Source organism: Xenopus laevis, chromosome 8L (genome assembly GCF_017654675.1).
Source record: "Xenopus laevis strain J_2021 chromosome 8L, Xenopus_laevis_v10.1, whole genome shotgun sequence".
In the NCBI taxonomy this organism is placed as follows: Eukaryota; Metazoa; Chordata; class Amphibia; order Anura; family Pipidae; genus Xenopus; species Xenopus laevis.
In genome coordinates this window covers 126,466,135-126,489,847 of record NC_054385.1, presented here as the reverse complement: position 1 = coordinate 126,489,847, position 23,713 = coordinate 126,466,135, and the positions used below count along the sequence as shown (strand labels likewise).

At 40.2% G+C, this 23,713-nt stretch overlaps 1 protein-coding gene across 2 annotated transcripts; it reads right to left on the bottom strand.

Annotated features, from left to right (window-relative positions):
* Window positions 1-515: 515 nt before the first annotated feature.
* Window positions 516-21,870, bottom strand: LOC108699409 (butyrophilin-like protein 1). 2 transcript variants are annotated; one of them, XM_041573599.1, is made up of 6 exons: window positions 21,720-21,870; window positions 7,815-7,909; window positions 4,723-5,067; window positions 3,324-3,584; window positions 2,897-3,026; window positions 516-869 (listed from the first exon to the last, which is right to left on the bottom strand). In XM_041573599.1, the coding sequence occupies exons 2-6, from the start codon at window positions 7,891-7,893 to the stop codon at window positions 791-793; spliced, it is 894 nt and encodes a 297-aa protein (XP_041429533.1). In that variant the 5' UTR covers window positions 7,894-7,909; window positions 21,720-21,870; the 3' UTR covers window positions 516-790. The 2 variants fall into 2 exon arrangements, with proteins under 2 accessions (XP_041429533.1, XP_018086970.1); XM_018231481.2 differs by lacking the exon at window positions 21,720-21,870 and adding an exon at window positions 21,018-21,248.
* Window positions 21,871-23,713: the final 1,843 nt, after the last annotated feature.

Here is a 23,713-nt window from a genome sequence, read left to right as displayed (position 1 = left end):
AATCTCGCGCTCGCGAGACTTGAGCTATGGCGCAGGCTCGTGTATCGGGAATAGAACCTCCAAGCCCGAACCCACGGCCCTGAGATACTAGGGGAAAAATACCTAGCAAATTTTGTGGAAAAAGATGTGCAGGCAGCCTTTTGCCAATCAGGTCCGCCGCCTGTCACGAAAATTTAAAGCGACAGTGCACAAAAACACTAAATCACAAAAATACAAAAATAGCCTGGATTTAGGGGCGTGGCCCCACGTTGGGCGCCAAAATGTAACGCGGTCCCCATAGGCTTTCCAAGTTTTTTCTGATCGAAGGATAATCCTTCGATCGCTGGATTAAAATCTTTCGAATCGTTCCAGGGTTAATTAACCCTCGATATTCGACCCTTGATACATCTGCCCCTTAATGTTCCTAAAGAATCTATAAAGTTCTAGGTCCAGTTCAAAAAAATCTGGATGTGTTACTAAGCCAAACGACAGACCCTTAGACAGAAGTATGTTTTTATCCATCCAAAATTTTGATCTTTTCCTCTATTTCTCTCAATTTTTACCAATCTTATTTGTAGGATCTGTAGAATGCCTTGCACCACTTGCCTTATTCATAGGGGATAATAAAGGAGTACAGAGTGCACTAAGTAAAAAAAAGTCTCCCAAAATACAGTATGGAGCCTTTATTATAGACTAAAAAAGGTTTCTATAGAGTAAATTCTATGGGGCAGATTTATTAAGGGTTGAATTAGCATTTTTGAAAAAAAAAAAAAAGGACTTCTCCTTCAACAGTACTTTCTTCTATAAGGCATCAGGCACCACACAGACCTCTTTCCCATAGGATTTCATTTTCAGGAGGCAAAGCAGTTTCAGCAGAACACTTTCTTTCTCTGCAAATGAATAGGCAATTATTATATTGCAATGTGCATGCTGTTCTGTTTGTTCTATATAAATATATTCTTATTTATACAGAAGATAAATGGATACAAAATAAGTTTCACTAATTCAATAGCATGTTCAAACTGTTTTTAAATATATACTGCTCCATATATTCTTCTGTGGTTTACTATTAAAATCAGTGTCGGACTGAGACACCAGGGGCCCACCCAAAAACCTTTGACCAGGGGCCCACCAAAGAACCATAGACCAAGGGCCCACTCTCAGTACTATTATTATTCTTCTCCTCACTCAACCTCTATTCTCCTAGTCTCTTTTCTTTACATATTATAATCTATTATTTCATCTATTTAGCCTCTTTGTTCTCAAAGAAATAGGAAATGGCCATGAAATAAGCCAAATGTTTAGCAGCACAAGGGCCCCCTAACACCTGGGCCTCCTGGAATCCTGGTATCCTGGTGGGCCAGTCCGACACTGATTGAAATAAGTGAATAAGTACTGAACTGACACATAGGGGCAGATTCACTAAAGGGCAGATTGTCGCCAACAACTGCTTCACACCACTTCTGCCAGGCGAAACTTCTTTACCACTACGCTAATTCACTAAAATGCAAAGTTGCGTCCTGTGTGCCGAACGCTGATGATTTTTCGCTAGCGTTATTTCGGCAGTGCGAGCGTTTCAATGCAAAATTACGCTATCGATCGTTTCTGCCTAGCAAAATGTCATTAGTCCTCTTATGCTTGTAAGGGTACCCTCCGGTGGATTAAAGGCCAAGTACACCAACATGTTGTAAACCAAAGAATATATTTACTCGTTGCACTTACATACATTTATCGATTCACTTTTGTTCCAAGACATGCAGACACTTGCACCACAATATTCTTTTGCTCCCAGTCTTGCCAAGGATTTCACTCCTTTATGTTCAAGCACCCCAGCCTAGGGTCCACAAACACATACCTTTCTGGGGTTACTCACCACCTCCCGGTCCTGACACAACTGACATATATACGCTATGCCTTGCCTCCACCTGGGCAGGAATTTCCTGTGACACCTTCCAGTCCTTACAGTCCGGCATACACTCTATGCCCCTCTGTCCTACTCCGGATAGGAATTTCCCAACCCCTCCTTCAGGATGTCTTGGCCTCACTAACTGAAGTACTTCACACTGGTGCCCTGTCACTGTCTACATCCAAAATGTGTTCCATCCCTTTGCGTGTGTCTCCCCTATAAATACCCTTTCTGGTTTCAGTCACTATGGTAACATTTCCCTTGCATGTGTTGTCCCTAAGCCTATCCATGCACCTCCCCATCTACTAATCACATGAAACCTTTCCTCACCCAAATGATTTACAATACTGCCATAATGTAGTGACTCTTACACATTACATCTTCAATTTCAAAACATTTTTAATCATTCAACATTTACAATTTTTCATTTTACACAATTCACAAACACATTTAGCACACAACACCCACTCACCCTCTTACATGCTTAGGTCAATTAAAGTCATATGGACGTCTTTATAAGAGCTGTTAGTGCAAATGCTTGAAGTGGCCACTTTTTAACTTTTTAAATGTTAACCCCAAAAAGTTTAATAGCTAGGATTTTGCAGGCAATCCTGCTTAAAAAAAAAGGAAAAGTCGCCAGCGTTTTTACAACTTAAATGTATTTCCGACAAACAGGATATTATATAAATGACGACTGAGGAAGATGAAGCTTCATTTTAGCACTTCGTCTGGTCTGAGGTGGTGAAGTCAACTCTGGCGAAAGAGGCAATGTACAGTAAAATTTGAACTTCACTGAATTTGCGGAGTAGCGACCGTTAACCAGAACAAAAAGTCACCTAGTGACGGTGATGTCCCTGTGGATGTGATTTTGGGCGAAATGTCCCTAGCGTTACCCACTTCACCCTTTAGTAAATCTGCCCCATAGTCTCTGTGTGCAATCAGAACAAGACACATTGTTGTATAAAAAAGAGAGTTATACCAGGGAGACGATAAATATCTTTAGGTACTTACTGAGCTTTTTTCCATAGGTAAAATATACATAATAATACCATGCAAATAATTAATACACAGGAGATGATGATGATGATGTAAAAATACCAATTGCAGCTCTCTGGAGAAGGCTTTATCTCTGTATAGATTTCTAAAAGAACAAAAAAAAAGTCACAAACAGAACAGTTAAGCTTCTATCATTTACACTTTTCACTAAATTCTTTTTTGTAATGTATAATATATGTATAATATATATTATACACATAGCATGGAATAAAAAGCCATTATGAAAATGCCCTATGTACAGTATATTTATCACCCCTTGATAAACACTTTTGAACACCCTGTTTAACAAACAAGATACATAAACAGATGAAGTTTAAAGAACTAATATTTCAAGCAAAGTATCCAAGTAAATAAAAATGTACCCCTTGGAAAGGAAACTCACCTGGGATGAGTGCGCTGGACTGTCTGCTTTCAGTTATATAGTTTGTAACAGTGCAGGTAATGTTGGAGCCGGGTATTACTGGGATAACGCTGGTCACACCAAACAAATCATCTTCTCTTAACACTTCTGTCCATGATGAGTTTAATGGGTTTCTAGCACTGTCAGTCCATATCACATAAGGTTGGGGGAACCATCCGTATGACTCACAGACTACAAAGCCATTTAGTTCTGTATATGAAACATTGGGCACACTACCAATAACTAAGAGAAATTAGGGGAAAAAAACGAATTAATCATGTTAGATTACAGTTACAAAGTTTGAAACAATTCCCCTTTACGGCGAAGAACATTATTGCACCAAATACACTCACCATTAAAGGAATGGTATGAAAGCTAAAATTACATCCTGCCTATTGTTTTCATTTTAAAAAAATCCATATTTTCCTTTTTTTGCCATTATAAAGCACCAATTTAAGTTATTCTATCTTCAACTCATTATCAGGGTCTTCTTAGTGGACAGGTATTTAGTTTTATCAGATTCTCCATTGGTCTGCACAAAAGGAATGGACAGGAAGTACTAAGCTGAAACTGGCTTCATATTGCAGTGTCAGAAATAATAATAATAAAAAACCCTGAAATTTCTTATTTAAAACAATGGGGAAAAAAATGTTTAGCATAAGCCCTATTCAGGGGTTTATATTGTCCCTTTAACATACTGTAACTTTTAAAGGCTCATTAATAAATGTAGCACGAGTAGGGATGGGCGAATTCTTTCACCTTGACGGCCATAGATTTGTATGGCGCCGCGCGTCCAAAAAAAAAATACGCAGCGCGTCAGAAAATTGTTGACGCCCATACAGTTTAATGCCCGTCGGCAACATTTTGACGGCTGCGAATTTTTGGCGAACCGAAACAGGTCAAATTCGTCCAAATCTAAGCACAAGTCATTAAGAGCACTTTCGTGTGCCAATTTTTTTTTCCCACAATGAAATGTTTATTCCAGTAGTACTGTGGCCATGGGTTGAACAGCACCCAATGCAATTGCACCTCATTTACTGAACTCAGTGAAACAGGTACAAGTTGCAGCTAGCATTTGGGGTGGCATCATGTTTCGCATGATTCTGAACACAAAAATATTAGGCCAACTATCAAAGGAATATTTGTTCCTCCACCAGAAGTGCAAACTAATGGTGAATGGGGAAGTGTGGGTAAACAATATTATTTGTCCAAAAAATGCTAGCATCGAGCCCTATGCCACCTGCACTGGTTCCAGTTTGAGCAGCCATGTAGATGACCCAGCCTGTCCATAACGCACATGTGTGCTCTATTGGCTTGCACTTTCTATGGGGTAAACTATTTTCCTGATACCCTTTAAATAAGAAAATAAATCTCTGCTTACCAGTGCCTTTTAACTCAACAGTTGCTTTGCCATGGTGATCATCAGACTCAAAATAACAATAATATTTTCCCAAATCTTTAATTGTGACTTTCCTGATAAGCAACGCCATGCCGCCTCTAGTGATGTTCTGTTTTAGGAGTTTAGTTCTGTTAGCAAACTGCGCCATCTGTTTTGACTTATCTTCCGCTCCTCTATTGTACATGTGCACATAAGGAATGTATGACGTTCTGAACCAATTAATTTCCATGTTCTCTGCGTTCATCTCAGGAACCCGATTACAATATAAAGTGGCATCGGAACCGATAGGGACAGACACGGATGATACTGAGGAGACAGTAAATCTGACTGGAAAATATAAAAAAGAATGCGTAATTGTTAAAAAGACAATCGAAAGCAATGTTTACTATAAATTAAGCTTCTGGAATTGAAAGTTTTGTTTTTTATTGGACTTTAAGCAAATAAAAGGCAATATAATATTACCGTATATACTCGAGTATAAGCCGAGTTTTTCAGCCCCCAAAATATGCTGAAAAACTCTACCTCGGCTTATACTCGGGTCAAGCGCAAAAACGGTCGCCGGCGTCTAATAATAGTCGCCGGCATCTAAGAATAGTTGCCGGTTCCTAAGAATAGTCGCCAGTGTCCAAGAATAATCTCCAAGAATATTCGCCGGCATCCAAGAATGGTCGCTGGCATCCAAAAACGAGACGCCGGCACCTCCATTGGGAGAAGAAACCCTCAATTTTTTGATTGAAACTTACCAGAAGCTGCTGCATTTCTCACCCTCGGCTTATACTCGAGTCAATAAGCTTTCCCAGTTTTTGGAGGTAAAATTAGGTACCTCGGCTTATACTCGGGACGGCTTATACTCGAGTATATACGGTAATTATATTACTGAGCCTAATTTACTCTATGGACTTTGATACTACTGAGCTGATTCCAGCAGAAAGAAAATCACATTATTATTATTGTTAACATGTATTTAAGAGGCGACATGGAATTGTATATACCCTTCTATTGTACCCTACAATAGAAGGGTATATACAACAAACACATAGATTACATACAAAACTACACAACTGGATGCAACTGACAGTTTTGGGGATCAAATTATAAGATATAAAGAAAAGGATATGTAGGAATTCATAGGGGTTACTTCAGCTGTGTTCTGGAAAACCCCTGGTTTGGCCAGCAAAGAGTTGGGCCTCATTTAGAGATGGGGAGTGTTTCCTTTTCCAGATTGAAGTGTGCCCCTGGTAGTTCCAGATTTGGCCAAGAGATGTCAGTATTACTTAAGTCGTGAAATATAACCCAAAAGAGGTGCCTTTATTCAAACGCAAAAAAGATCTTTCACAACTATTAGTTGAGGTCTGACAAAGTCAGAGCAACAAACAAAAATTTTTTTACAGGAAAAGAAAAAAGAAACCCCACCAATAGTTATGATTCAAAGGTTGACAGGAAAATTCTAATAGGTGATGCACCCTACTTATTTAACAACAATAATTCATAAGAAATTATACTAAAAAAAGAAAGATTTTAAAGTGCCTGTGCCGTTATAACCACATTAACATTTCCTCAATACTTTGAGATTGGAAAATTGAAAAATCGAACTAATTCAATTCATCTGTGAGATAATATTACTCCATAAATTCATCCATAAATAGAAAAATTCATTATTTAAGTAAAGTGTAGTGCAATAATTTAGAGTATTAGACACAAAAAATTAATTAGTTGAATTAAAAAGTAGTTAAAAATGACCAAATATGTTAGTGGGTTAAAAAATGTAGTCACAATCCAAAAAAATTAGATATTAGAAATTAGAAAAAATAGATGGGGGAGTTGTCCCGTATTTGAGCAAAAGAGGATTACTGAGAACGCCAGTAATCCTCTTTTGCTCAAATTGAATCTTTTTGTAAATTCGGTCTATAACTAATAGTCTGGTTGGGTTATTTTCAACGGAAGTGGGGGCAAGAATTTTGGGGTCAAATCCTCTTCTACTCTATACAATCTCTTACAATCTTCTTTCCATTCTAAGGGGCCGACGGTTTGTGGCTTTTTAGGGTTACTTAGCCTCTTTTAAATATCTAGGGCAAGTTAAATACCAAGGCCACAGCCCTGGTTACCATGTCCTGCCTTATCTTTGTGGTGTCCCAGGCTCTAGAAAAAATCAGGTAGCTAGTTTATGGGACAACTCCACCATCTATTTTTTCTAATTTCTAATATCTAATTTTTTTGGATTGTGACTACATTTTTTAACCCACTACCATGTTTGGTCATTTTTAACTAATTTTTAATTCAACTAATTAATTATTTGGGTCTAATACTCTAAATTATTGCACTGCACTTTACTTAAATAATGAATTTTTCTATTTATGGATGAATTTATGGAGTAATATTATCTCACAGATGAATTGAATTAGTTCGATTTTTCAATTTTTCAATCTCAAAGTATTCAGGAAAAGTTAATGTGGTTATAACGGCACAGGCACTTTAAAATCTTTCTTTTTTTAGTATAATTTCTTATGAATTATTGTTGTTAAATAAGTAGGGTGCATCACCTATTAGAATTTTCCTGTCAACCTTAGAATCATAACTATTGGTGGGGTTTCTTCTTAACTATAAACCACAGCCACTCTCACATGGTGCCCAAGCAGTGGAACTGGTAAACTCTTTAGTTCTGTTCTTAAGCCATACATAGGTCTGGAATGAGACTCAAAATAGCCCCTGGCATTTCAAATACACAGATACCCAACCAGCCCACCCACAGGCCCAACAAATTGTGGCTAAAGCACTTTAAGCTTCTTACAGCATCTTAAAGCAGCCCCTCTGGCATTTGCCAATGTCTACAGATTGCCAGTCTGTACCTGGCCATATTATAATACATTCTGTAGTATTTTGTCTGTTGAGAGCTGATATTTTGTTTAAATCTGCCCTGGATTCACATACATGTTGATTTAAGTATGGAAAGAAATGGCTGAATTAAGAGCTTCTAACAAAAAAGGATTTAGACATGTAATGTTTATGATATGCTGGCATTTGCTTGAAGAGAATACCTCAATCCAGCACAATAATCTTTAGGACATAAGACTTACCTGACTGCCCTGATGTCCCAAGCCACAGCAAGCCAGTAATGATAAACTGAATCAAGGGTTGGTGCATTATGGGAGGCATCCTCTCCAACAAACATCTGCAAAGGCAAAAATCAACATATAAAAACCTAGCTTCATTCAGTCAATGCCAGGCCAGCTGACCGTGTCATCTCACACACCTTGGTGTGCATAAACATGCATGAATAGGCAAACATGCTCTCTCTCTCTCTCGCTACATGGGAAAAAACAGCACATGAGTGAGGGGAGTGGAGACATGGAACCAGATTAGGGGTAGAAGACAGAGAAGGCACATGTCTCTTATGCATACCCCTAGTTCCCGCCCTGAATTCAATACATACCTACATAGTCCATATACTAATTTGCCGGGCAGGAGAAGCTATATATAGAATGATAAATGTTTAATGCCTACCACTAGTATTATCTTGTACAAGTATGGGATCTCTTATCCAGAAACTCAATGTCCAGAAAGCTCCAAATGTCAGGAATGGCATGGTTAAATTATTTTAGTTGCCTTAAAGGAACAGTTAAAATAAAAACTGGGTAAATAGATAAGATGTGCAAAATAAAAACGGATATAATTATGTAACCCTATCTTGGCCACCACCTGTTTCATAGCATATACACCATTAATAGCTTATCATTCACAGGTCCTGAATCGCCTTTGCAAAATGAAAGGGTACTGGACATTTCTCCCATGGCAGTGCCTCCACCTAGTGGAATCCAGGGATACACCTACAGGTGGCTCCACTAGGAACAAATAATTATGCACGCGTTCAGTAACAAACTTTATATAAGAAGGAAATAAAGCAAAATGCAGTTACACAATACAATTTCACACTATGTCATTTCAAATAGTGTTTCACACTTGGAAAAAGAGGGGATGAAAAGAATAATTTGTATGCTCCTGGGTTTTCATCCATTGCTCAGTGTTTGATAAATGCATGCTTCATCTGTCAAGAGTATAATGTTGGTCTTGGTATGTGTTGACTTATTTTCCAATTGGCCTGAGACTTTCTCCTTTGTCAAAGCAGATGCTGCAAGTACTACTAAATTACTTATTTGAGAACTATAAGTTCTGATAGAGTTATCCATTTTGAGAATACTTTAATGGAAACTATTTTTATCAATATCAGTTACATACACCTATAGACCAAAAACCTGTAAGGCCAAGCTTACCAAAGCAGTTAAAACAGTAGGATGTACATGGGTAGAAGCACTCTCCCTTGTACGTGCACTTGTCTCTATATGCTCTACCTCCTTCTTCTAAACACAGGTTGTCGCCATATACAGGGAGCAAAAGTGCCGCATCTGGGTGTGGACATACTTCCACAGGGGCCACTATATCAGTAACTGCCCCTGACGCACCTGTGTATTTCTGCACCAAGAATTCCCTATGGGCTCCTCCGCTCTCTTGTTCTGCTCAGTCTTCTCACCAGGGTCATGGCAAGATACTAGTTTGACTGTTTAGTGGGCTTGTTATTAGTTTTGCCCAGGCTGTAGTACTACAAAACTGCTTTGCTCACACTACTTACTGTATATTACTAAGCTGGCAGGAGAGATATTATTCAGAGGGAGAGAAACAGTAGAGGCAATGCCAGGAAAGGTGCCACCTGACCAGGATATAGTCCCAGGAATACCCAAAGGAATTCACCCCTAAATCCTAAAATGATTGGCCTTCAAACAAGGGCCTGATCAATAGTTTGGGCTCCTGGAGATGTGCAGATCGTCTAATTGTAATTTCTTCTGTATGTGAGAAATGAATGGTCTGAACCTCTACCACACTTTCTTTCCTATTTCCTTACTTTTATACAGTGTATGCTGTTGTATCTTGTTTAATATACAAAATTAAATATGTAGGGATGTGTAAAATAGTCACCCCTAGTATTATTGTCAGGCAGTCCCTCCATGTTATAGACACCTATCTGGGTCCTAAAATACAGTTGGGAGGGGTACTGTTTGCTCTTTCTGCTCTAAGCTAGGCCCCTGCTACTTCTAACAGTGACCAGCAGATGGCACTGTGCTGGGATATAAAAGGCTCTGAAGCCATGCTTTCAGGGTCCATTTTGTGCTGGCTCTAGCCTGAGCTAACAGGCAGAGTTTGTGTGGAACCTGATTGTTTTAGGATTAGTCAGGATAGGCTATTCACCATTATAGGTCACTCTAGGAGTGACAGATAGACAGGTTATTTAGCTGAGCAGCTCAAGGCTCCGACGAGGAGAGTTAGAGGGATTAAGATCCCAGGTACTAATAGCCCAGAAGTAGGGGATAAGTGTATAGGAACAGGGTAGATAGATTCCCCTAAGGTTCCTCTTAGGGAAAAGGCTGAAAGCTGGGTGTACCTTTATTGCTGCTGAGCACGTCTTCTTGCCTGTGGGGACTTATATTGACCAAAAGGTGCTGTGAGTATTGCCTATTCAATGTGATGCCAAATCCTGTCATGCTCTATTATATACTCCACTGAGGATTGTGTATGTTCAATAAATCTGTTCATGTTTAAGTTATAAGAACCACTGGTGCCCAATTATTATACCCTGAATCCAGTTACAGTTGCACTACACCTTACCTCCACACCGTTGCGAGGGCTCACTCCTTAAGATTATAGGTCTCACCTGGAGCACATTTATTGGGAGTGGAGCTCAATAGTGGTGTAAATAACACACAATTTACTATAGCGCTACAAATATATAGCTGATAAAAACATATCCTCAGTAATGACATTGTATAATAATTAAATATAGGTACATTTATACGTTGTTTTTTTCTACTCAAGGGACACCTCTTCTTTAGTGGCGCAGGGTGAATACTTTCTCAGCCCCACAAAAAAAACACCTCAGTGCCTGGAGTGTCTCCACTCATTATTTGATTGGCTGACTTCGGCAGGTCAACTGACCTCTGCTGACTAATAAATCTCTTAAAGGGGTGGTTGACCATTAAATTAACTTTTAGGGGCACATTTACTAAGGGTCGAAGTGAATTCGAAGTGAATATTCAAATTAAAAACTATGAATTTCAAAGTATTTTTTGGGTACTTCGACCATCGAATAGGCCAAATTCGACTTCAATTCAAAGTGAAAATGTTTCGACTGTTCGACCATACGATAATCAAAGTACTGTCTCTTTAAAAAACTTCGACACTTCACCACCTTAAACCTGCCAAAATAGTTTGAATCGGTCAATTCGAAGTACGATCGTAATATGATTGTACGGTCTTAAAAATTCTACGAATTCGACAAAAGATAATCAAAGTACTGTCTCTTTAAAAAACTTCGACACTTCACCACCTTAAACCTGCCGAATTGCTATGTTAGCCTATGGGGACCTCCTAGAACCTAGAAAGTTTTTAGAAGTCAAAGTAAAATAGTACAATTAAATCGTTTGAATCGTTCAATTCGACTTCGATGTCTACGAATTCGACTTCGAATGTCGAACTAACCAATTCGATGGTCGAATTTCGAAGTTTTTTGCACTTCGACCCTTGATAAATCTGCCCCTTAATATGTTATAGAACAGTCAATTCTAAGCAACTTTTCAACTGGCTTTCATTATTTATTTTTTATAGTTTTTAAATTGTCTTCTTCTTCTGACTCTTTCAAATGGGGGTCACTGGCCCCATCTAAAAAAACAAATGCTCTGTAAGGCTACCAATATATTGTTATTGCTACTTGTTACTACTCATCTTTCTATTCAGGCCTTTTTTATTCACATTCCAGCCACTCATTCAAATCAATTCATGGTTTCTAGGGTAATTTGGACACTAGCAACCATATGGCTAAAAATTGCAAACGGGAGAGCTACTGAATATAAAGTTAAATAACTGAAAAAACACAAACAATAACAAATTAAAATCAATTGCAAATTGTCTCAGACATCATACCAACAGTTACCTCAAAGGTGAACAACCCCTTTAAAACTGAAGTTGCTTTATCATCTTTGATTCCCTCTTATCCATTTTGCTACCCACTACCCACCCACTGAGTTCTGGCTGCCATTTTGTTTTGACTTCAACTTTTTTATCCAGCACTGATTGCTCAAGCCCCTGGGGACAAATGAGAACATGAGTCAAGTGTATAAATATATTCATGTGACTCTATTATCTACAAGTCATGAGTCAAACCAACAGCAACAGACCATGGTCAAGGGAAATTTACCCAGGGTCTGATATTCACATGTTAGTCTGTTTCCTTCAAAACAATAAGGCTGGGAATCAGTTCATGTGACAGAGGCTCAAGTTTCAGCTTCAGAAGAAAGAAATATTTTACTGTTTCCAGTTCTCAGGAGGAGTCATTCAGAGAGATCTGCTATGGTACATGCAGGAAAATCTCATTATATTCTGCATTGGCTGTAGCTTCATGTAAGTCCTGATCAGCCAGATTCCTGTTCCTGGTTGTAGTTCAAAATAAACTGGATCCCAGTCAGTGTTCCCTTTAATTCCTTCTCGGCTATGTGTGCAGTAAAAGAGAAATTTTCTATCATACTTAACGAAAATTTCTCATTGTTGAATGAGCCTTAAGCCCCACTGGCGCCTGCTTGCCCTGTGAATTGTATGCCTTCTGAATCAGGCTCACAATCCATCTAGCAATCGTAGATTTTGCTGGAGACTCCCCTTTACGGGACCCTGCTGGAATTACAAACAGCCTATTAGTCTTTCTCATAGGCTGCATCACTGTTAAATAATGTTTTAGCATTCTCACTGGATCCAATTTTCGGGAAATCAACGCATTAACGGAATACTTTGGCAGAACAGGTAACACTGTTTCTCGTGAGAAATGAAAAAGCGAGGTTACTTTGGGAAGAAAAGCATCATGAGGCCTTAATCGGACTTTGTCCGGCCAAAAAGCAATATCTTGACCTTTCATTGAAAAGGCTTGAAGCAGACTTACTCTGGCTGCTGAACCAATTGTTATCAGAAACACAGTCTTTGATGTCACCAACCACAATGATGCTTCTTTCAAAGGCTCAAAAGGGGAATAGCAAAGGGCCTTGAGTTCCAATGGAAGATCCCAGCGAGGTGATAATATCCTCTTTGGAGGACACATTTTTATGGCTGCTGTAAAGAAACGTTTAACCATCGGATGTTTTTCCCACTGAATTTCTGTCATAGCCGACAAGGCTGCCACATGAACTTTTAAAGTTCTGTATTTCAGACCTTTTGTTAAACCTTCCTGCAGGAAATCAAGAATCTGGCACAAAGGAGGCAGAAGAACCTCTATTGCCTTCTGTTTCTGCCACAGAAATCTTTCCCAGATCTTGTAATAAGTCGAAAAAACTAGAGCTAAATATTTCCTGCGCTCAGTCCCTATGCCATCAAATGAAGGGAAAGAGGATCTGGGTGAAACACTAGCCCTTGCAACAACAAATCCTTCCTCGATGGAAGTGGCCATGGTTCTTCTATTGCTAGCCTCCTTAGCAGTGGAAACCACAGTCACCGAGGCCAGTGAGCCTCTGCCCAGAGCAATATCAGAACTACCTCCTTAATTAGCCGAGGGCTCTTCGTCCCACCTTGCCTCTTCACATAAGACACTGCAGTTGCATCGCTCTCAACTTTACTGCTATTCCCTGGATCTGTGCCGCAAATACCAATAAGGCCTGATAAATTGCCCTGATCTCCAACACATCTGCATGTATTCTGCAACTCTTTTGTTTCCAGGAGCCTTGAGCTAACTTGTCCTCCAGAAGAGCTCCCCAGCCTTGGGAGGAAGCATCTGTTGACAGGATCCTCCATTCTATTGCAGAAAGAGGAAAACCTTTTCCCAAATTCTCGGGGTCTTTCCACCACTGAAGACTGCTCTTGAGACCAGGAGACAGTTGAATCTGTTGACTCCAATCCTTGGATCAACGATCGGAGAAACAAAAAATCTGTCTTGAGAAAGGACTGAAACAAACTCTATTTTGTATCCTCTTCTTAAGACTGCTAAGACCCACTGGTCTGTAATTGAACTTTCCCACACGTGAACAAACGTCACCCACTTCCATGTCTTCAACCGGATAATTGTCAGGAAGATTTTTTAGCAGAGAGGGACTGCTTAAATCTTCCTCCCCTGGTTGAGAAGGACTGACCTCCTCTCCATGATTGTCTGGCTGCCAAATAGCTTGTCTCGCTGATACAGATACCGACATTAACCTGGAAGCCAGACGTGAAAGATCCACTGCTGCCTCAGACATGAACGCAACTGCATCTTCAATTCTGCCAAGTCTGTGCTTATCCCTACATTATCTGATCCCTCCGTAACAGCTTTATCTAAACTATCAACCCAGAGGGACACTGCCTTAGCCACACAGACCAGTGAAACTGTTGGTTTAAAGGAAGCTCCGGCCACTTGATATGCCTACCATAGTTCAGACTCAATTCTCCTATCCATCGGATCTTTCAGCACTGAAGAATCATCTATTGGAAGCATTGTCTTCTTTGCCAAATGTATTACCGGTGAATCCACTGTTGGTGCCGAATCCCAGATTTTAGTATCCTGCTCCTTGAAAGGATAAAGCTTTGCAAATCTTGTAGCCAGAGAAGTGAAATATCTTTTTTGCCGCTTTTCCCCACTCTGTAGTAATCAACTCTGATACCTCAGAAAAAAGTGGAAAAAACTCCTTCTGGTTTAGATGAAGAAGGAAGTACTTTGGATTTCTTTTGAGACTCCGCAGAGTCCTCTACTCCCAATACCAATCTCACCGCTTTAATTAATGGATGCACTAACGAGAGATTGAAGGATGATGGTTCTGCCTCTTCTTCATCTTCATCTGACATTATGTCCGAAATGTTAGTTTCCAATAAATTTTCATTCTTTGAAGATGAAAAAGAAAGCTCCTCTTCTCTGGAACCTGAAGCCTCTGGCCTGAGTGGCATCTCTCTGCAGGGACTGGTGTTCCCAGCAGGGCCGGCACTAGGGGTAGGCAGAGTAGGTACGTGCCTAGGGCCAAAGCTGGGAGGTCGCCTACCCCAAGTCCGGTTCCCTTCTCTGCCCGATACTCTGCATTTCTTCCTGCGCTTCTTAAAAAGCAACTGCAGAACACATAGTAATAGACTCTGTATGAGAAGAGGATCCGAGTGTATTAACCAGCCGTTAAGATTAATAGTGACCTGACAGAAAAACCGGATTGATAAGGGCCTCCAGCACCTAAGCACACGCCAAACTGTCTGCACTGCAGGATCTCCACAGCGCAACGCTCATGCGGATCCAATGATACAGACGAGCTAACATGCCAGGACTCCTCCCATTGTGCACCCTGTCGCACTGAATGACCCAATGCGCACGTCACCGCTTCCGCTCCTCTGTAACAGCGCCATCTTGGAAACTGGCATCTGACACTGGAGCTAATGCACGAACACTCTGCAGACCCCTGTGACGATCTCTCAAATCATCAACCAGGGATTGCCTTGGCACTGGAATTTTCACCCATTCCTGAGAGGGCTTCACACAACAGTCTCCACTGAATGAATAACCCTCAACCTCTTTTTCTCCAACCTTTACAACTTGCATTGGATTTGAACTTCTGCCAGCTCCCCCTGCTGATCCATAAAGAAAATAGAACAAAAAGAAAAAAGACAAGGTGGTAAAGAAGCTGGAGGTTTTTTGTTTTGGTTTTGGTTGGGACTTAATCCATAGTAATGCTGACATGAAGAGTGGCCAGGCAAAAAATATTTTGGGCAGACATTTGAAATCTGTGTGTGTAGTTTTTTTTTTCAGAATTGTTACAAAATGTAGTGGTTTTTTGCAGGGAATATTCTTTGTGGCTGACATTAGAGGGAACATTGAGTCATTTAGTTATTAAAAGCAAACTTAACTCAGAACACTCAGCTGAACTGCGAACGTATCAGTAAAGGAGGAAGTTGTGTGAGTAAATTCACAGAAAACAGAACTGAGACTTCAGTAAGTCGATAACCACAGCAAACAGACACAGGCACATCAGCACATTGTCACACTGAATTTCACACAATGTGCAGCAGTCAGTGGGCAGTTTCACTAACCGAGCAGCAGGGCCAGAACTAGGGTTGGCAGAGTAGGTGCTCACCTAGGGCGCAATCATGGGGGGGCGCACTTTTAAGGGTTTTTTTTTTCTTTACCTTTAATAGTTTTTCAATTTTATAAACCACCTGTTCCAAACCCCTCTTGCCCATGATTCGTACTGCAGACTGAAGCACTCCCCCCCCCCCTTGGCTCCTGCTGGCAAAAGTACATATTTGGGGGAAATATTGTGGATTTTTTTGGCTGCTGGAGGCACAGGTACAGATTGGAAGCAATATGAGGGATTGGCTGCTGCTGGCTCAGGTACATGGGGCAATATGGTGGCTACTGGCACAGGTACACAGATGTTTGGGGCAATGATGGATTTTTGGCTCCTGCTGGCACAGGTAGAAATTAGGGATTATGATGAATTTTTTTCGCAGTCGCTGGAATAGGTTCTGATTGGGGGCTTGGGAGCAATCTGAGGGATTGACTGCCATTGGAACAGGTACAAATGGGGGCAATATGAATGGTAAGGTGGGAAATGGTAATGCAGGACCAGGTGCGGGGGGGGGGCACTGATTGAAGCCCTTGCCTAGGTTGCCAAAATACCTTGGCCCGGCCCTGCAGAGGAGGGAGACGAACAAGGGATTAACCTACTGGGTCATACACAGACTGAGCGTTAAATCAGAGTACAGGGATATTTCTAAGTATATGTCACAGTATGGGCTGTGTCTTACATTAATTATTAATCACAGAAAAAGGTAACAGGGATTTAAAATTCAAAGTCACTCCTGCCAAATTCAAACAAGGGCTAACATGGAGGTGTAACAGGATTTTGGACTATTTAGGCCAACGGGGGTTACAAACAGCTAGTATACTAGAGCATGAATTACACTTGACTCTAACACTTAAGGCAGGGTCTTCGCAAAGTGGAAGAAATCCAAAGTTAATTCTCAATTGGTCAGTTTGGCTCAATATGCGCTCTACATCGCTATCTTTATAATCGAAAATAGCAGTGGTCCTTGAATCCACAGACCCAGCTTGCATAGCACTACAGCGGTAACCAGGGCCACCATTAGAAATCACGGGGCCCCGTACTGACGACCAAGCTCCACCCCATATCCCGCCCACTCCACATCGCAGTTAAAAGACATCAGCGCTAAAAAAGTAATCCCCCCAAACAAGTTGTAAAAAGCTATTGATGGTCAGGGCCCCCTTATAAATAATTGGGGCCCCAAAAAAAAAAAAACTTTTTTTTTTTTTAAAAACATTGCTGGCAGGGGCCCCCTTATAAGTTAAAAAAAAACTTGGGGCCCCAACAAAAAAAAATGTAAAAAAACCTAAAAAAAACCCAAACATTGGTGGCAGGGGCCCCCTTATAAGTTAAAAACAAATTGGGATCCCAAAAAAAAAATGTAAAAAAACATTTTTTTTTAAAAAAAAACTGGTGGCAGGGGCCCCCTTACAAGTTAAAAAAAATTGGGGCCGCCAAAAAAATAATTCTATTTTTAAAAAAAAAAAAAAAAAAAACAATGGTGGCAAGGGGCCCCTTACGAGATAAAAAAAAAAATTGGGGCCCCAAAAAAAAATGTTTTAAAAAAAAGATTGGTGGCAGGGGCCTATAGAATATTAAAATAATACATTGGTGGCCAGGGGATTAAAAAAAAAACACAAACTGGTGTTCAGTAGAATTGAACTCATGGCTTCAGTACTTCAACTTCGCCTCCTTTCGTGACTTCGGGTCTTTGCGCTGCTTCAGGACTTCGGCTTCGGCTGTTTTCGTGACTTCGGGTCTTTTCGGCGCTTCATGACTTCGGGACTTCGGCTTTTTCCGTGACTTCGGGTCTTTTCGGCATCGGTTTCGGCTTTTCGGCACTTCCGCATTTGGCAACGCAAGAGGCAAGACGTACGGCTCGGGCGCTTGTAAGGGGGGCCCGGATCTTCAAAAAATGCAGCGCTGCCGGGCCCCCCTTCATGCCCGGGCCCGGTACGCTTGTCCCACCCCTGATGGCGGCTCTGGCGGTAACGCTGACATTATGCAAGCTGGGTCTGTGGATTCAAGGACCACTGCTATTTTCGATTATAAAGATAGCGATGTAGAGCGCATATTGAGCCAAAGTGACCAATTGAGAATTAACTGTGGAACCCCTGATACGAATGACCCTGTTCTTGGGCTGTTGCAGCTCGAAAAAAAACTTTTACACTTGAGTGTTTACCACTGTCTGGAATAAAAAGTTGTTTGCAGCAATACTGCTGGAGTTCCTATTCCTTCTCTTATACTTGAATCAAACAGAACAAACTTTTATTTGTCAAATGATCCACAGGTTATTTACAACAGTACAGAGGCATTTGCAGAATATATAGGCACACGTGTCAGCAGGGCCGGACTGGGGGTAAAAAGCAGCCCGGGCAAAAAAAATCAAAGCAGCCCACATGTAAAAGTGTGATGATCTTGTACAAATCCACTCATATATTGGGGTAAAAAAATGCAAAAAATTATGTGCATAAAGAGCTGCCGTTCTTTCTTAAGTGTAATTCATGTAAAAATATGTTAAAGATTCTGCAGCCTTGTGCCTTTATATGGTCACAGAACCCCTCAGTGACTTCTAATATCCTTATCATTTACAGTAGGGGGTACAGTATCCCTTATAATACTTGAGTGATACTCAGAGATCCCTGTATAACTCAGCCTGCAGCCTTGTGTCTTTATATGGTCACAGAACAACCCCTCAGTGACTTATAATATCCTTATCATTTACAGTAGGGTATAGGGTTACTATAGGCACCATCTCTCCCTACTATACCTGCTATCCCACACTCCCTTCCCAGAGACTATTATCCCACTGTTACTATAGGCACCATCTCTCCCTACTATACCTGCTATCCCACAGTCACACTCCCTTCCCAGAGACTATTATCCCACTGTTACTATAGGCACCATCTTTCTCTACTATACCTGCTATCCCACAGTCACACTCCCTTCCCAGAGACTATTATCCCACTGTTACTATAGGCACCATCTCTCCCTACTATACCTGCTATCCCACAGTCACACTCCCTTCCCAGAGACTATTATCCCACTATTACTATAGGCACCATCTCTCCCTACTATACCTGCTATCCCACAGTCACACTCCCTTCCCAGAGACTATTATCCCACTGTTACTATAGGCACCATCTCTCCCTACTATACCTGTTATCCCACATTCACACTCCCTTCCCAGAGACTATTATCCACTGTTACTATAGGCACCATCTCTCCCTACTATACCTGCTATCCCACAGTCACACTCCCTTCCCAGAGACTATTATCCCACTGTTACTATAGACACCATCTCTCCCTACTATACCTGCTATCCCACAGTCACACTCCCTTCCCAGAGACTATTATCCACTGTTACTATAGGCACCATCTCTCCCTACTATACCTGCTATCCCACAGTCACACTCCCTTCCCAGAGACTATTATCCCACTGTTACTATAGGCACCATCTCTCCAGCATAAATAAATTATGGGGGTAGGATAAGACCAGCCCAAGAAGACTAAACAATCCCCAATATAATGAGAATGAAAGGTGGACAGCGCTCAGTAGGATCTTCTGATCCCCCCCCCATTGCAGGGGCCTTACTTATAGCACAGGGTACTCCATGATGGGCTGGTAACCTGGGAAGCTACTCCCTGTTACACCTCCTTGATGGAGCAAAGAGCTTCTCTTTCTCTCTTCCCTCACTGTCTTACTCTCTTAGAGAGTCTATAACATTATATTCCTACCACTCACTAGCCTCATTCACTGGGTCCCTGCTCCCCGACTTCCACACTAGAGGTTCAGGTCCCTATAGGCACATGGCTTTACTGGGCCTTGTTGTACCCAGGCTCCCTGGAACATCCAACTGGATCAGCAAACAGAAGCCAAAGAGGAAGCTCCACCATTTACCAGTTTAAATTACAACTAGATACATGGGCATCTGCTCAGTAACTAGGGAGATCAGGAAGTGTAGGGATTTAAAGTCATAGGGGCACATTAACTCTATGGGTCCCTTCATAGGCCTATTTGGATTTTTAGTGGATATACTGAGGAAAAGGATCACTGGGAGGACTAAATGGGGGGGAAAAGTTAATAAACTGAGTAAAGGAGTGTGCAATATGTTATGTGGCAAATACACCCTAAAACAACTGAATAGTAAACATCCCACCTATATTTCAGTAATTCAGTATTATCATAATGATTAATTATACAGAGGCAGACGTAGTTATACTCGGTCTCTCTTCTTCCCACACAAAAGCCACAATGTATGTTCTACTAAACGTCTGTGTGCAGCACATTTAGAAACCATTACTTTTAGACAGACGTTTAGTAGAACATACATTGTGGCTTGTGTGTGGGAAGAAGAGAAACCGAGTATAACTACGTCTGCCTCTGTATAATTAATCATTATGATAATACTGAATTACTGAAATTATTAAATGCCCCAAGACTCCTAACAATATTAAACAGTTGCAGAGCCAACTTTATTAGCAGTGGCCCAAACACATAGCAGAATAAAGCAAAATGCCAGGTTGCTGACAACTCCCTGCATCCTTCTACACAATGCCTCAATTAAATGGTCCCTGAGAAGAATTAAATTAATGCTTTTGACTGGTGTTTAATTTAGGTCTGAGACACCCAATATTAGAGGGAAATTGTGGAAGCACTCAAGGCTAAATCAAAATATATTTAAATATAATGGAAGTGCTACTTACAATGCACTTCCCTGGGCCCCTGTCTCATAAGTAATTCAGTATAAATGCAAATGCATGTGTTTACAAAACAGGGGTTTTTAGTTACCAAAGTTATGATCATAAAATTGAAAAGCCACCATACCACGTCAAGGTAAACCCCATATGGCGGTCCCTAACTTACTTATTAAAAAGAAATATTTCTCTGCATAATAGCATTACCTGTGTTCAGTGTATGTTGAGTATTGGGACACCCAATATGCCCACAACCAATCAAAGTGACTTTCCTCTATTGTGCAAATTAGAGCATTTGTCTAAAGTGCATTCACCCTCACTCTTACAGCAATGTACCTCTCCTTCCTCTTCTCATCTCACTGTCATTTTCTCAAAATTCGCTCAAGGTTAATTATAAAATGTACAATTTAGATATTAGGTCAATGAAATCCTTGATAAAACCCATCATCATAAATGTACATGGCATAGCAAATCAAATTGCAGAAATTGCCCTTAAGTCTTAATTACCTTTTAAACGTTTTCTCCATTTCTGGTGTTGATCTTGTATGATAGGGGCAGCAAGACAGGCAGCAGATAGAAGCACAGCTGGAAATGTGTCCCAAGCTAATTTCTGGTAACTCAGAAAGCCACAGACTAATGTTACTTGTGTGAGGTTTCCCTTTTTCTGACTGAGACACAGACACTCTGTGCTGAGAATAAAACTGTTACAAAAGGGAACTGACGTTTAAGGAACAGGAGCAAAACAAACAGTGTCAGGCTGCGGTAAGGTCAGAACTCAATAAACGAATGGTGTGTGCTGGGTCACGCAGTGAGGAAACGCAGCTCTGCAACACGACTGTCGGGTAAAGACACAGCATGCAGCGTTCACATCCAGCAGTCGTGTCGGATACATGTAGTTTGTAGCTGTGCGACCCAGAGCACCACATTGTTTTGTGGAATTCTTCCCTAAGTCTCTAGTATTGGTGACAAATGTAACTGTGCACAACCAATGCTGGAGAACTGGGAACTGGCACTTATATAACAGTGTCACAAACTGTAACCTACAGCACCTTAATACCCCTCCGAATTGTGTCTATAAGTTACCCTCCCATTTAGACTGTAAGCCCTATTCAGATATTAGGTCAATGAAATCCTTGATAGAACCCATCATCATAAATGTACATGGCATAGCAAATCAAATTTAAGTAATTGCCCTTAAGTCTTAATTACCTTTAAAGTTTTCTCCATTTCTGGTGTTGATCTTGTTTGATAGGGGCCAGAAGGCAGGCAGCAGATAGAAGCAGAACTTGAAATCATAAATAACATAAACTGTGGTTTTCTTCACCCTCTTCCCCTTTGCAAGCAAGAAAAAAGAAAGCCACAGGCTCATGTGACAGAACTGAAGCAGACGCTCTATGCTGGGAATAAAACTGTTACGAAGGGGAACTGATGTTTATTGGGTAGGAAAAATACAAACAGTTTCAGGCTGCTTGTTGTTCTCCCTGTACTTTTCTGGGGCAGATTTCTCAAAGGTCGAAGTGAAAATTCAATTTAGAAAAATTCAAATGTCAAGCTATTTTTTGTATATTTCGACTAGGGAATAGTCTGAATTCGATATGAATTTTAAAAAAATGTGAAAATTGGAATATTGAAATTTATCATGTACTGTCTCCTTAAAAATTCAACTACGCCTATCTAAAACCTGCCGAATTGCTGTTTTAGCCTATGGGGGACCTCCTAGAACCTACTTGGAGTCAATTGGGTCTTTTAAAAAAAAAAACTTTGATTGGAATTCGATCGAGTGCGCTATTACTTCAATAAGTATGATTGGAATTCGATTGAATACAGACTATTCACCCGAAGAAAGACAATTAGTCTTTTTTAATAAGTCTCAGTTGGCCTTTTTTTTTATTCGAATTTTGAAGTTATGGGAGTTCAGAAAAACTGTAAAGTACAATATATCCTCTTTCCCCAGTCTTCTCCAATATAGGAATGGCCTGTGTTTGGTTGGAGAGGTCGGCGCCTCTCCCAATATGCCTCAAATAGAAAAAATACCAAACAACAAAAGCCAGTGTAGCTGCGTATTTTAAACCATACGTGAATTTACATAATTAATCCATCAATCAAAAGTGAATACGAGATTAGCCCATACATAGTGAAAAAATGCTAATAGTGAAACAAAATCTAATGTCCAAAAGATATACCAAAACCGCACTTAATTGAGAAAAATATAAAATAAAAAAGGAAAATAGAAAAATCTCCAAACGAAAAATAATGAAAGTGCATAGGACAAAGTTCTCCTTTTATGTGGGAAGTCCTACCTGAGGGTTGGTCGCTGAACGAGCCCTTTATCCCCTATTCAGTCCATACAGAGATCACATCTAATACATGTTTATTTTTATACACAATGTTATTTATACAGCTTATATAAGTGTACAATTGTATACTCAATATTGTTTATACAGCTAATATACAAAAATTGGTAATTGACCAGTGCAAATAATTAATGTCTATCTTACCCTATCAGTAGTAAGCAGATCAGTGAAAAAATCTAAAAGAAAATAGCAAGGGTTAGTATAAGAAATGGATAATATGTATCAAAAAGAACATTGAAACAATCTTTCAAAAACGGTTTAAAGTGGACCCGTCACCCAGACATAAAAATCTGTATAATAAAAGTCCTTTTTAAATTAAATCTAAAATCCAATTTCTTTTTTTTATTAAAGCATTCATAGCTGTTGTAAACTCTTTTAAAAATATCAGCTGTCAATCAAATATTGTCTGCCCCGCCTCTATGCCTTAGGCAATTACTTTCACTTTCCATTCAGCACTTCCTACATGTCACTGCTCTCCCCACATTCCCCCTTTCTCTTCACCATTTAATTGTGTAACCAGGACATGGGGATGGACATCAGGTCCCCCATTCTGGTGCACAAACAAGATTCTGAGATGATACAAGGCTTGTCTTAATAACAGTGTCCACAAAATGGCTCCTTCCTAGTTGCTATAATTTTGAATTCCCAGACTGAAGGAAACAAGATTCAAATAATTTATACAGTGTAATTAAAGTTCATTTTGCTTGACTAACATGATAAAATAGGATTTGGATCATTTTGTTTGGGTGACGGGTCCCCTTTAAAAGATTAAAATTAGATACACTCCCTTCCTATAGGTAGCAATTCATGTTAAATTCCTCATTCAGACCTCTTGGATACTTTGTTTGT